At 37.1% G+C, this 15,281-nt stretch overlaps 1 protein-coding gene across 1 annotated transcript; it reads right to left on the reverse strand.

Moving 5' to 3' along the window:
• Positions 1-2,192: 2,192 nt before the first annotated feature.
• On the reverse strand, positions 2,193-14,961 carry LOC114156569 (cytosolic non-specific dipeptidase-like). Its single transcript, XM_028037073.1, has 12 exons — positions 14,827-14,961; positions 13,346-13,427; positions 11,791-11,934; positions 11,393-11,555; positions 9,947-10,035; positions 5,276-5,476; positions 4,638-4,722; positions 4,402-4,562; positions 4,159-4,323; positions 3,072-3,213; positions 2,819-2,966; positions 2,193-2,422 (listed from the first exon to the last, which is right to left on the reverse strand). Exons 2-12 carry the CDS (start codon positions 13,403-13,405, stop codon positions 2,356-2,358), a joined length of 1,425 nt encoding a protein of 474 aa, XP_027892874.1. The 5' UTR covers positions 13,406-13,427; positions 14,827-14,961; the 3' UTR covers positions 2,193-2,355.
• Between the last annotated feature and the right edge of the window lie 320 nt (positions 14,962-15,281).

Raw genomic sequence — 15,281 nt, forward strand, 5'->3', positions numbered from 1 at the left:
GGCCAAAAAGAACGTCGCCACCTGGATTTAACTAAGCAAATAGGTACAAGCCTCCTATTGGATAAGTACTGCATAGGCGATTATCTTTCAGCTGGCAACAAGTTATTTAACCCCAGCTGATGCAATGAGTAACTCCTCATTTCTTAAACAACCATGGCAAAAGACACATCTTGTGGTCGTGGAAAAGACGCTAGTCTGTTTAAGAAGGGTCAAATCATTGGCATGCATCAAGCAGAGAAAACATCTAAGGAGATTGCAGAAACTACTAGAATTGGGTTAAGAACTGTCCAACGCATCATTAAAAACTGGAAGGATGGTGGGGAACCATCGTCTTCCAGGAAGAAATGTGGTCGGAAACAAATCCTGAATGATCGTGATCGGCAATTACTTAAACGTTTGGTCAAATCAAATCGAAGGAAAACAACAGCAGAACTCAGGAGTATGTTTAATTGTGAACGCAAAAGCATTTCCACACACACAACGTGAAGGGAACTCAAGGGGTTGGGATTGAACAGCTGTGTAGCCGTAAGAAAACCTCTAATCAGTAAAGCTAACCAGAAAAAAAGGCTTCAGTTTGCTAGGGAGCATAAAGATTGGACTCTGGAGGAATGGAAGAGGGTCATGTGGTCTGATGAGTCCAGATTTACCCTGTTCCAGAGTGATGGGCGCATCAGGGTAAGAAGAGGGGCAGGTGAAGTGATGCACCCATCATGCCTAGTGCCTACTGTACAAGCCTGTGGGGGCAGTGCTATGATCTGGGGTTGCTGCAGTTGGTCAGGTCTAGGTTCAGCAACATTGTGTGCCCAAAGAATGAGGTCAGCTGACTACCTGAATATACTAAATGACCAGGTTATTCCATCAATGGATTTTGTCTTCCTAAATGGAATATTCCAAGATGACAATGCCAGGATTCATGGGGCTCACATTGTGAAAGAGTGGTTCAGGGAGCATGAGACATCTTTTTCACACATGGATTGGCCACCACAGAGTCCAGACCTTAACCCCATTGAGAATCTTTGGGATGTGCTGGAGAAGGCTTTGCGCAGTGGTCAGACTCTCCCATCATCAATACAAGATCTTGGTGAAAGATTAATGCAACACTGGATGGAAATAAATCTTGTGACACTGCAGAAGCTTATTGAAACAATGCCACAGCGAATGCGGGCTGTAATCAAAGCTAAAGGCGGTCCAACAAAATATTAGAGAGTGTGACCATTTTTTGGTGGAGACTTTTTTTTTGGCCAGGCAGTGTAATTAAGCTATTACCAGTTCCTGTTTGTTTTGTGACTCAGATATTGACATTTCGAACATTGCAATGTTTTCTGGAAGGATTTTAAAAACTTGATCTTGTATAAGATATGTATTCCACTAAGCTCAGATGTAATAAAAGCTTGTATTCTAAAGTATTAAAACAATGTTAATTGAATCCTTCTGGCTACTTTTTTTTTTACTCACAAGTGAAATAATTTTATTTAAAGAAGTGCTGAATCACTGCAACATCATAAAAGAGGCTAATCATTATACCAATATATCAATAATTTAGAAAAGGATTTGTGACTTCTGTGTTTTTTTCCTACATCTTTCTTTATTTATCTTTTCTGCTGAGTTATCGTGTTAAATTGCATTGTTTTTGTTCTGAAGTGTGACTTGTATTGTCTTGAATCTTAAAGGTTTTTATAAAAATGTTGAAAAAAAAGATTTAACAGACATAAATATGGAGGGGAAAAATAATTGGTGATCGACTGTCTTGGAAAATGTGTGTAAGACTTGAACAGCTCAAAAAATTGGATGCATAAGAAAATATTCAAGACATAGAAGAGTCAAAATTAAAATAAAAATATCCAAATCCAATATTTCAGTTTATTGTTAACTGAAATAACAGTTAACAATAAATAACTGTTATTTCTTGCCAATAATTTTATAGTCTTATAGTCTAATTTTAGTCTCGCAACAAGTAAAATTTATTTTGTAAAAATCAATACTATAAATATCCACTATTCTATAAATTTATATACTGCAAAAACGTTACAACAGTTTTAGGCAGAAAACAATCCAGCGCCACATGTAAAATGGCAAATTAAACTCCAAAGCAACTGAAATAATCTTCATTTATTTTATAATCTCACATGGAAATTACAACATTGTCATGAAACTTTAAAAAATCAACAAAAAATGTAAAAAAATCAAACAAGTTTGATCAGAAAGATTCATCCTTTAATTAAAGAGGAGAGCACAGAGTAAGAATGAAAAAGAGTGTATTGTCTTAATCTACTGACGGTACTTTAATTTGAAAAGTAAAAACTTTACTAAGAGGATTGTGTCTCTTAGAGCAAAGACATTTAAGACGTGATCAGTTCATTCCAGCTGTGAAACTTCATGGAAGTATGCTCCCAGCATCTTGACTCCTTGGATGTAATTTGATCTGAAAAACAAATAAAAAGGAACAAGATTGAAAATTATGCAAGATGATAAAACAATTCCAGCATTTCCCTCAGTGTATTATAAGCCTGGCGGGCCATCAGGCTTAGCATTGCTTATTCAGGTTTGAATTTTTTAAGACTTTATAGTTGGTGTTTAGGTATTAATCTTCTAATCTTTCAATAACACATAATTATCAAGTGATATTTTCAAATTTCCTGTCAACTTTAAACATTTTTTTAACTCGAAAACATGGCGGCCGGCTGGATGAGTGACTGCCGAGCGCCCAAACCACCAGGCTTAGCAGGTGTTTTGGGGGGAAACCTTGAATTCTTCTATTTACTTTACCTTTTAACTTCTTAATTTCATTGAAATTACATTCGTTGTGTTTGTGACAAACCTGTTGAGCTTTTCGTTTTGTGAGTGAGCTCCGTCATCAGAGGATCCAATAGGAAGCAGCATGACGTTCCGGCCCGTCGCCTCCTGGAAGGTCAGAGTGACGGGAATGCTGCCGCCCTCACGGGTCAGGTCCGGTTCCACCCCGAAAACTGGACCGCATCAGGGAGATGGAGGAAAATAACCGTCCATATGAACAAATGAGTAGAATATTTATTTGTTTAGGAAGACGAGTGTATGTAAAGATCTGGACCGACCTGTCTTCATGGCCTTTCGACCAGCCATGTAGTGAGGGTGGTTGAAGTCAGACACCCAGGCTTTGGCCCCGTGGCCCATCGTTACTTTCAGTTTGTTGGGACTTCCCAGATCAGCAAACCTTTTCTGCACGTAATCAACCACCTAAATAATAATAATAAACAGAAACTCTGAGTAAAAAACAAACATCGTGTTTTAAAACCAAAATGAAACTTCAGCAGACACTGGTTTTATTGAAACTGGTTTTATTGTTTAAATGTCCCATTTGATGCAAGATTCCACTATTTTATTAAAATATAAGCAAATGAATTATTAAATATTGTTTAATTGTTAAACAAACTGAATTTTACTGCATATTTCACAGCTTATGTGCATAATGAAGACAGGAAAGGAAGGAAGGTGGAAAGAAACAAAGAAAAGACAGAGCAGGAAGACAGGAAATGAAAATGGGAGGAAGAAAAGCAAACAGGGTGATGGAAAAGAAAGAATAAATGAAGATCGGAGAAGGAAAAAAAGAAGACAGATGAGAAGGAAATTAGAGAAAAGGAAAACAGAAATGGAAAAAATAATGCAAGAAAAAAAAGTAAGAATTGTAAAAATAGGGAAAGAGGGTAAGAAAAAAAGTATGCAAAAAAGAAACAGTCAAAGGTGGAGAAGGAGTAAAAAAAAGAAAAGTTAGAAAGTAAACAAGCAAACTAGAGAAGATGAAAGAAAGAGGACAGGTAGGGATGAGTGAAAAAGCAATAAAGGGCAGAAAATGGTGAAAAAGGAAAACAGAAAAGAAGGAAGAACGGAACAAGGAAAGAAGAAGAAGAGATAAGTTGGTGAGAAGGAAGGGATGGTAGGAGGAAACAAAAGAACAATAAAAATGAAACAAACTACCAAACAAAACTTAACATTTTATTTTCTCATCTCTTCTTAACTATTTTAGATTCATATGACTGTTTATTATTTAAAACATTGCATTATCATATTTATGGTCTCATTAAACATGGCTGACTTCTCTCTGAGGTTTTACTGACCCCACATTTATAAAACGCTGCACTAAAATGAATCACTCTGCTGTCAAACGCATATTTTACCATTTACCTGCTTCTCCACGACTTTGGGGTCCATGTCAGGGACGAGGCGGATGGAGAATTTGCCGATGACCTTGCGGGGGATGACAGTCTTGGCTCCAGCTTCAGAGAAAGCTCCCTCGATACCGTGCAGAGAAAGAGACGGATACCTCCAGCGATGCATCAGGATTTGCTCCTGTAACGAGAAAGAAGCAAAGTGTTAGTGGTTCTGAATGAGGCAGGGAGTGAAGTAAATATCAGATTGTTTACTCACCTTGCTGTCATGCAGCAGCTTTCCAACTCCCACGTCTTTGCAGTACTCACACAAGTCAAAATCGATCTTCTCGTACAGTTTTTTCTCCTCGTCTGTGAGAGGAGCCACACTGTCGTACATCCCAGGAATCAAAATCTTTCCCCTCTTGTCAACCAGAGACCCTGTGAAGGTAAAGAGAACAATGTTAACATACGAGAACTGTAAAAATGTATAATTCAACAATAATCTCTATTTACCCATGAGTGAAATGAGATCAGTCATGGCCTCGTGAACCGAGCCGCCAAAGACGCCGGAGTGAAGGTCTTTCTCGCCGCACTCCACCTGAGATTCAGATGGAAATGTAGAAAATATGTAAAAATGTCAGCTCAGATAAAAAGCTGTTTGTTAGCGTGAATGCTCAATGCACCTTTTTTCCACTTAACTACATCTGCATACTTTGTTCTATTTCAACTATTCAGGTTTTACCAAATTCTGCTCATTCAGGACATTACAGCCACGTCTTTCGGTATTAACTTCTTCTACCGCTTATGAAATATTCAGCATTTTGTGATAATCTTGGGCCTTATTGAAATGAATAGAACATCCAGTAATTTCTGAAAAATTCTGCTAAAAACATTGCGCTCTTTCACAGGTAAGTACTTCTATGTACATTGAGCTAGAAACTTTAAAATGTAGAAATATCCTTCAACTACTTCTGTTTGTTTAAACTTTTTCATATCTTTTACAAATTTCATAAAATCCTTCTGCAAGGCTTTGCTTGCATTACGTTCAGTCTTCAGTAGAGGTTTCCCAGTCCAACTCTCCTGCCCATTTCTTTCGGATTGCAGGATTCAAGCTGCATTTTCGCATTTTCTTACTACTGAGGTGAATTTACCTCTACAAAGAAATAGCAGATTCCTCTGAGGCCGTAGGTGATGCACGGTTTGGTCTTTCCCAGCCAGTAGTTGTCAGAGATGCAGACATAATCCACGCCTTTGAAAAACGAATCTTTTCGGGAAAACACCAGATCGTCCAGACCCTCAGACCCAGATTCCTCCATCCCCTCGAAGCAGAACTTGATGTTGATGGGAAGATCCTGAAGGAAAGACATATAAAGACATGTGGTACTTCCTTTAACAGGTTAGGATGGATCTATGGCCTAAACAAAACATGTTCATTAAATTTTTTTTTCACACAAAATTATTCTTAGATAATGACATGTTAGTTTTGCCTATTTGAGCTTCTTTCAGATTTAACCATTTTAGGGCGTCTTGTCACTTTAAATCCGAATAAGCTGCTGCTGGCCACGCCCCAAAAACTCAACGTTTACATTCACGTGAAAATGGCTGCAAACAGATGCGCAATTATGCAACCATACATCTTTGAAAAGCAGAAGTGGAGCCTCCTGTACAACCAACAAGGATGCAGCAAGTGGTTTCTGGAAGGTAAGTCAACAACAGCAGCCGTCTTTTCCAGCAGCCGTTATGCAGCTGGTAAAACCAGCTGACCAAATATGCTGGAATTCAGCTTAGGTGGCTAGGTAACAGGCTGGGCTTCGCTGGGGTTGCTAGGTGACGGGCAGAGCCTGATTTATGATGTTACATTCATTAAGTTTTTGAAACAGCTCATTTTCCAGACACCAATAAACAGCTAAGTGTTTTCTTTGTCAGCGCTTAGGTTGTTTTTACACCTTGTTCAAAATTATTATGCAAGTGATATTTTCTCAGATTTTCTTAAATGGTCAATGTAAATGATGGTCAGTATAATGTTCAAGTCATGAACTATTACAGTATAAATCAAAGTTTACTGAACAAAGCTCCCCATGAGAACAGTATTTTTTTCAAAAATAAAAAACTCAAAATGCACTTTTCCAAATTATTATGCACAGCAGATTTTCTAAACATTTTATGGATTATAAAGAACTGCAAACGGTCATTCTTTGAATGTGCAGCATTAAGTGGTCACATGTACTAAAATCAAAAGCTATTTCAATCAAAAACATCCTAACAGACCGAGTTACATGTTAACATAAAACCCCTTCTTTGATATCACCTGCACAATTCTTGATCCATTGAACTTCTGAGTTTGTGGAAAGTTTCTGCTTGAATTTCTTTGCAGGATGTCAGAATACCTTCCCAGAGCTGCTGTTTTGATATGAACTGGATTCAGATCTTTTGCTTGAGGAAACTCCAAAGGTTCTCAGTAGGGTTGAGGTCAGAGGTCAGAGGAGGATGGTGACCACACCATGAGTTTCTCCCCTTTCATGCCCATAGCAGCCAATGACACAGTGGTATTCCTTGCAGCATGAGATGGTGCATTGTCATGCATGAAGATGATTTTGCTACTGAAGGTACTGCTCTTCTTTTTGAACAATGAAAGAAAGTGATCAGTCAGAAAGTCCGTATACTTTGCTAAGGTCATTTTCACACCTTCAGGGACTCTGAAGGGTCCGACCAATGATTCTCTCCCCATGATTTCGGCCCAAAGCATGACTCCACCACCTCCTTGCTGACGTCACAGCCGTGTTGGGACGTGGTGGCCATCCACCACCAATCCACTACTGCGTCCATCTGGACCATCCAGGGTTGCACAGCAGTCATCAGTGAACAAGTCTGTGAGCCACTGCCACCGTTTCTGCTTGTGAGCTCTGGTCAGTGGAGGCCGAAATAGTTCATGCACTGCAAACCTCTGGAGGATCCTCCACCTTGAGGTTCCAGAGGCACCAGCAGCTTCAAATAACAGTTTGCTGATTTGTAAGGGCATTTTAACAGCTGCTCTCTTAATCCGATGAATTTGTCTAACAGAAACTTTCCTCATTCTGCCTTTATCTGTACAAACCCATAGTTCTGAATCAGCCACAAATCTCTTCACAGTACGATGATAATGCTTCAGTTTTCGTTAAATATCTAATGTTTTCATCCGTTGTCATACGGCACTACGCTATCTGATGACTTTCATCAGCAGAGATCCTTTTTCTTTCCTATATTGCTTGAAACCTGTGGCCTGCTTAATAATGTGGAACATCCTTCTTAAGTAGATTTCCTTTAATTGAGCTCACCAGACAAACTAATCAACCCAGCTCTCTGAAATTAATTATAGTGATTCAAAGAGCCTTGACACACAATACCATCTATAAATTTAACAGCACAACAAAAAATTTAATCTTTATGACAGGTTGAGAACCAAATAGAAGTACATCAACATGCAAAATGTGAATTTTGCATAATAGATCCCCTTTAAATCTCAAAGTACCAGAATCACAAGGTCCCTTGATTCTGTGTCCAGGAGGATACAATAAAAAAAACTCAATAGCACATGATACGTGCTATAAAGTCATTTAAAACCCGACTGAAAAATCTCAGGGTTAATCTTTATCTAAAAACACTTTCAGTGGGCTGTAAACAGCTGAAATCGGGAAAGTTAAAGGTGATGAAGACACTTCATTATGAGAACTTTTTCCAAATGTACTCAGATAAAATTTAGAAGTGGATTATTCCTGTGCTAATGTGGATCAGTTTTCTGTTTTTATGCCTGTTGACGACTTCAGAGTTCTCAGTAAAAATGTCCTGAAATGCAGGCGACACGACTGCAGCACATCGAGCCTTCACATAATGATTAAACCAAGACTTGGTACTCACATGCTGTAGTTCATTTTTAAACCTGAATAAAAAAACTGTTGTAGGACATAATTTATACTGACTTAGAAGTGTAAATTCTAAGAGATTTGCGAGAAAGTTAGTTTACAGTGTTTGTTTAAATTTTATATTGTTTTTAAAAAGTTGCTGAACCTTCGCAGGAGCGGCTGATCTACCAAATAACTCCAAAAGCACACCAACTACTCATCCAGGAGGAAAGAAAAAGAACCAAGAAGAACATCTAATCGATTTCAGATTCTTCTATGTGGGGTGCCACAGGGCTCAATGTTTGGGTCTCATTCAAACCCACCGAATACGAATCTCAATAAAGTAAAAGTCTGGATTTTCTGCTACTTTTTCATTTTAATTTGAGTTAAAGAAGACTAACAAGATGATTTTGCAGCACCCCTTGGTACAAAAAAGTCCCTATAAGCCTGAGAAAATAAAAAACATTCTAACTGCAACCCATACAATTAAGCTTTTTTTGTAAAATATATTTATGAGGTTACAAAGTTGGTTAGTCTGACATTTTAATAAAATTTTTAAAAATTCCTTAGAAACATTGACTGCTGCTGAAGTATTTTAAAGAAAAATGTAGCAACAGTTCAAATTTTGGGTAAAAACATCAATTATTCATGATGTTCAATTTAATGGATAGATATTATGATTTCCCTCCAGTATAAAATCAATATTTCACAAATGTAACAATTAAATGAGTCCTTAACTGTTACTTGACATTATCTATATTTTTATTCTTATATTATCTGTAAGTTATAATACAGAAGGACAGCTTAAATATTCTTCATTTATACTTTTTTAAATTATTATTATTATAGCTGTCCACAAGGTGGCAGCACAAAAGTGTCTAATGAACTACTAGCATGTAAACAAGTAGAATACTGTTGAAACCAACAAATATATAAAAAAATAAAAATGCTTTAGTATTTTTGTAATCATTCTGGGTAAAACGTTGACTTGACTTGGCTTTTTTTAGTGAGCAAATAAATAAAATCAGTTTGCATTTCTGCACAACTTCAGAGTGTTTCACTAAAATCTTGACATCTACCTTTATTTTTGCTTTCTGACACTATTCCTAGACCATGTCCAAGTAGAGAAAACACAAATCAATAATCAATGCCTGCAGTCTAGAGCAACCAGCTGGATTTAGGTTGAACTATTTAACATTTAAATAATGAAAACAAATCTTGGAAAACACATAATTTAAAGGAAATGAAGAGAACAAAACGATTTGCTTGCATAACTTTCTGCATGACACATAAACTGGAACGGAAACAAAAATACCTGAACATATGAAGATATGCTAGCTCTCATATGCTATGCAATAACATGCAGTGGTTGTTTAATCAACCACTGTATGTCAACAGCACATGATACGTGCTATAAAGTCATTTAAAACCCGACTGAAAAATCTCAGGGTTAATCAGGGCTGGTTTAATCAACCAGCTCATGTTTTCGTCCCAACAGAAGCTACCAGACCTGTTCACCTTGGCATTCAAACAGTCAGTAAAACTTAAGCTGATATTTACACACACCCAACTCCCAATGTCACATTGAGAACGTTTATTTCTCTTTTCACAGAGAAGAAAAGGTGAAAGAGAAACCAAAACGGTTTTGCAATAGTTTCAACGCACCAATATTGTAATATTACAACCACAAACGTCCAACAAAGCAGAGCACAACTGTGAAGTTGCAGAATCATGAATATCAAAGAACGTAATAGAGTTTATTTTCCTTCCACTTGGTATTTATGCACTACTTTTTATTGGTCTGACACAGGAAATCCCATTAAAATACATTGGAAATCGTGAAGATGAGTCAGCACATTCAGGAAAGGTAGAAAACTTCAAATTTTGTTAAAAAAAAAGAAGCACAGACCAACAATGATTTTTATATTATAGTAAAAACTGTACCTGCTTTATCTTTTGGTAGGCCTCGATGCAGTTAAACCAGGCCAGAACCGGGCCCTTGTCATCAGTGGATCCTCTTCCATAGAGTTTACCTACAAACACACACCTCAGGCTTTATTCGCATCTTTTTTCCTTCTTCATTGCCTCCTGTAATTCGATTATAACATCGACTAACTTCACAAAACATTGCAAAACATATAGAATTAATATAATTTCCAGTTCTTAATGGAAGCATTATGTCGCCACCAGATCCTTTATTCTGGTTTAAATGTCATATTTAGTATTTTAAAACAGAATATGTGGCAAGACAGGAAGCTAAAGGCTAAACTGAACATTCCTGACCATGTAGGAGTCAGAAGGAAGTGAATGTGTTACTTTCGGTCAGCTGATTTTTTTACCAAAGAGCAGAATGAAAGCTTCAGCATTAGCTGGTACCAGTGGAGACGTTTTACCGTCGTTTGATTATAGAAAACAAAGATTTATTCATGCTCTAGCTAACGCAAATCGAAGCAACAGATCCCGGTGTGAGAAAATGTTTGACTTCTCACGTTTTTATCACATTTAAATCCTTTAGATCGTTAAACAAATGTTACTATCACGGGAAAATAACCTGAACAAACACAAACAGCAGTTTTCAAGTGATTTAATTTATTGTTGTAAATAAGCCGCTCAAACCAACCTGGCGCTGTGTAACTCCCTCTCTCTTAATTACGACGGATTGTCTTTTTTGGTTAAGTTTCACTCAAATTTGAGCTATCTGAAGACATGAGATTGTCCAAATGACTGTTGTATTTACGCAGGCCGTCTTGGTCTGATATTTACAGTGAATTTGTTTGATAAACTAAGACAAAAAAGCAACAGAAAAGCAGCTTTTGTCACCGAGCTGTAGCATTAAAAATAGTCAGCTCTTAATTCTTAAAAACAGTACAACCTGACCTCTGACGTCCTCAGATAAGAAAATGCAGCTCTGCTCAGAAAATAAAGTGAACTGAAATGGACTTTGAATATGTGCAGCCATCTATGATAGACTACACGTTGATAAAAGCACAACGTCATCAAAATGCAAAGCTAGGTTTGAGAAATTATAATAAAAACAGCAACCTTGATCTTTACAGACACAATGGATTGGAGCATTTTTTACATTAAGCAGTGAAAAACAGTCAACTTTTTTTTAAATGTAACGCTTCAATGGCAGTATGACAGCGTAATTTGAAGTCTGATCGCATCATTAGGACATTCGGATATTTTATGTCAGGCAGATAAGATACTGCATGTCTTCAAAATGCAGCCAAAGGCAACACAAAGAAAACAGAAACCTCAAAATTCCTCCTTCTGGGTTTAGTCTTACACTTTTAGAAACGATTCCAGACTCTTTGACTTCTAGTAAAGCTGTTTCGTTTTCAGCCCTTTGATTTTGCATATTACGTTTCAAAGCTGCTCTGAACGTACCGTCTTTCTCCACCAGAGTGAACGGCTCGGTGTCCCAGCCGTCCTCGATCTGAGCAGGCTGGACGTCCAGGTGGCCGTAAATACACACCGTCTTCTTGGCCGGGTCCGAACCCAAATGGCCCAGGATGATGGGAGGGAGAGGGATCTCCTCACCAGAGGGAAGCTGCGGGAAAAAAAACATTGAATATTCAAGATAAACTAGAACTACAAGCAGTTATAACGGGTTCCTCGCCTCCCGTGTTTTTCTGGTATCATACTGGATGTTACTTTAGTCTTTTATAGTCATGTATTGATCATAACCAATAAAAAGGTGTAAAATATAATTAGTAACATAATTATTCAAATCAGCTTGAACTTAATTTGTGGTCTCAGAAACATAAAGAAGATGAAATTATCACCTTTTGTTTCCCGATGTCCACCAGTTCCACCGTCCCGCCCAACCTCTCGATATCTTTGGCTGCCATCTCCATCATCTTCTTGATTTCCCCGCGCTTTTCGGGCCAAGCGGACACACTCTGAACAGCGACCCATTCTCCAAGGCGCTGGGAGAAAGAAGAAACTCACGGCTACTCAAAGGCTTTTCAATCATTCTCTAGACTGAGAAGAAAACCAGCCACTGGAGAGTTAGGCTTCAATTAAATTTAACAACTGGTTTTACAATAATAGAGATTGGCACATACCTGTAAAATACAACTAGATCACCTCACTTAAAAAAATATGCAAAGTGAGTAAGTAAACTTCATTTATTTTAAGTAAGCAGTACTAAATCAAGTATGACAACCAACACAAAAAAAATTCTACAAACCAATTTTCCTGTTTGCGTCCTTGTCCTTACTCACTCACTTCTTTTTTTATTAACGTTTTATTGGCCTTTATTTGAAAGCAAGCAGACAGGAAATTGGGTAATGAAGAGGCAAAGGTCATCAGGTCGGGATTTGAACCTGTGACGGCCGCATCTACGACCGACGCCTCCATATGTGCTGCGGTGTTTTACCCCTTCAACACCGCAGCACAGCACATTACAACTTCACAAAATTACTAATTACATCATATATTTGAAATACATAATCTACACAAAAAATATTTTGTTTAATGAAATGTAAATTAAAGATTAATTCATTCTCAACCATCTCTGTTGTTTGCAGGTGTTGCTTGTTTACAGGAATACCAGAAACACAATACAAAGGTTCTAGGTTGGGACTTTTATATGTAGAAAAAATGCAACTAATTGTGTTAATGGCTCAAAAAAACCAAAAAACATTAAATTAGTTGACTGTAGCCTAGCTTAAGATAAAATGACACATGGAGTCTTGTTCTGAAGTTCTGCTACATGGATGCGCTCCTGTTCATGTAAACGTCAAGATTATTTCTTTATCATGAATCAAATTAGATAAATTACTGGCTCCGGAAAATAAAAAAAAACTCAAATGAAGCATTTGTACTTGGAGGGAGGCAGCATTGAGTCAAAGTACTTTCCAACACAAGCAGAATTATCAAAAATGTACTTTTTCTAAATTAATCCAGCTCAAATAGAATGAGTTTCACCCTCAAATTATAAGTAACTTACTAAAAGTGAGAGTTGATAGCAATTTCATGAAAACTGAATTAAGTCAACTCACCATTTTCTATTAAATGCCATTTTGCATTTACAGTGCAGTGACAATAAGTGCTACATACTTACTTACTTACACTGATTTAGCAATCCAGAACAGGGATTAGACCAGAGGATACTTACTTATACTTATCTACCAACCCTGAATAGGACTATCTAGTTTATTTATTATTAGCTTTTTCTTCTTTTGCTCTTTTCTTTGGTTTGTTATTTTGTTTGTATTTCCTTTTAAATCCTGTAAAGCACTTTGTATTGCCTTGTTGCTGAAAATGTGCTATACAAATAAAATTACCTTAACTTTAATTACCTTTTACATTTAAATACTGGATGATAAATCATACCTTCACGTAGAGGTCCTGGTTTTCGTCCACATACTTGAAAAGTGCTGGGAGGTGAGCCATTTTTCCCAACGACAGACAGGAGCTGAGGGTTAAACCAGGCAGAGTGGCGAGTTTAACTCTGACCCGGGGCAGATATACGGGAGCACAAAGACACGCCCACCAATAAACCTGCTGACTTTGCACAAACTCCACGAGTCAAATGAGAAAGTAAATATAAAAAAAGAAAAAGACTCATGTGAGAAAGTTGCATCAGAGACATTTAACTTCCTGCTTATCATGTGCAACGTAAAGTGAAGGTCTACAGTATTATGCAGAAAGAGATACTTCCATTATATTCCATTTATAACCCAGAACATCAGTGTATTTTAGAAGTGATACACCAACACAAAGTAGTAATTATTCTCTTCTTTTTTGAGATTATTTCACTTACAACAAGACATTTTTCCTGTGTTATAAATGAAATAATCTGAAATTTGTCAGATTGGAATCAGTCATTTTTCATCAATATTAAGGAACTATATCTTGCTGAAATGTTTCTTGTAAGGTAGTTTTGTCTTATTTCAAGTGTACTAAGATATCTGTACTAAAAACTACAAACCAAAAATACTTTTAATTTGTTTTTTGCAGTGACAAAAATAAAGTAATTGTTAAAATAAAGCCATGAGAAGTCGAGTTTAACTATTCTACAAGACGTAGGGACCGATCATGAGGAAGAAGGTACCCTGTACCAATAAATAAATCAGAACAAGCTATCCCCACAGTGAAACATGGTGGTGGGAGCATCATGCTGTGGGGATGCTGTTCTTAAGCATCGACACTGAAGCTGGAGCTAAAACACAGAGCTATCTGGAAGAATATCTATCAAAAGCCTGCAGACTGGGGCAGAGGTTCAAAACAATCCTAAACGTACAATCAGAGCTATAACTGAGTGGTTCAACCAAAGCACATTAACATGTTAGAATGGCCCAGTCAAAGCTCAGACATAAATCTAGAGAAAAATGCTTTTTCTTCCAACTTATAAGTACATAATACTGTGTATTGGTCCGTCACATAAAATCTCAATAAAATAAATTTGTGGTTGCAACCTGACTAAAGGTGCTAAAGTTCAAAATGTATAAACAATATTACAAAGCAGCACATATTTAAAGCTGTTCTCCTCCAACACTGAAAACAACTCAGAACAACGAGCTCATAAGTTGCTACAGAGATATAAGTACCTACATAAATATCGTAACATGTATTTGGGCTAAAGAGTCTTTAGTAAAACACATAACTTGAACTCAGGTGTTTAAGGAAATCAATATGAAACTGATACAAACTTAGATATTTTCCAGAATGACGGAGCCTGTTAGAAGGCTAACAGAACAGGGGTTAGCAGGCTGAGAGCTCTTATATTTCCTAACTAGCTAAGATTTTAGCTTTGACTGAGAAGATGTCATTTCTGACACCGTATCAGCTTTAAAAGAGCTTGTCAATATTACCTGTGCAAGCCAAACGCTGTTCTTTTGTAAATGTTCCGGTTTCTACATAGAAGAGTAGCTGCAACACTGGTTTCGCTGTTCCGTTGAACCTACGCGTAAGCGAGTCCGCCATATTGTGAGTGGCATCTTCGCCTTCAAAAGCAGCAACAGCATGGTTGCAAACTGTTTTTTCCCTGGATAAACAGGCCCTTTTATTAATTATCTAATACATGTTGATTTTATGATCAGTGTTACTTACCACTGAGGCAAAAACTAACAATACCTGCAACAATTACAAAACGTTTTAAAACGAATTTAGTTTTATTGTTGTAGTTGAACCACTGAAAATAGACAGAATTAAACCTAATTAAATGTATTAATAGGAATAAGAAATAACTAAGAAAACTTGAAATATTGCCTAAACTTATTTCAGTGGCCAAATTAATATGCGTTTGTATGTTTGTAAATGTAGGCCT

Source organism: Xiphophorus couchianus, chromosome 13 (assembly GCF_001444195.1).
Source record: "Xiphophorus couchianus chromosome 13, X_couchianus-1.0, whole genome shotgun sequence".
Taxonomy (NCBI): domain Eukaryota; kingdom Metazoa; phylum Chordata; class Actinopteri; order Cyprinodontiformes; family Poeciliidae; genus Xiphophorus; species Xiphophorus couchianus.

Bases quoted from the DNA above. Each gene is read 5' to 3' on its own strand.
- LOC114156569 (XM_028037073.1), bottom strand. From the start codon at position 13,405: ATGGCTCACCTCCCAGCACTTTTCAAGTATGTGGACGAAAACCAGGAC. The intron at 4,723-5,275 runs GTAAATTCACCT...TCTGAATCTCAG, and splicing joins TCTGCTATTTCTTTGTAGAG to GTGGAGTGCGGCGAGAAAGA. The intron at 3,214-4,158 runs GTAAATGGTAAA...ATTATTATTTAG, and splicing joins CCAAAGTCGTGGAGAAGCAG to GTGGTTGATTACGTGCAGAA.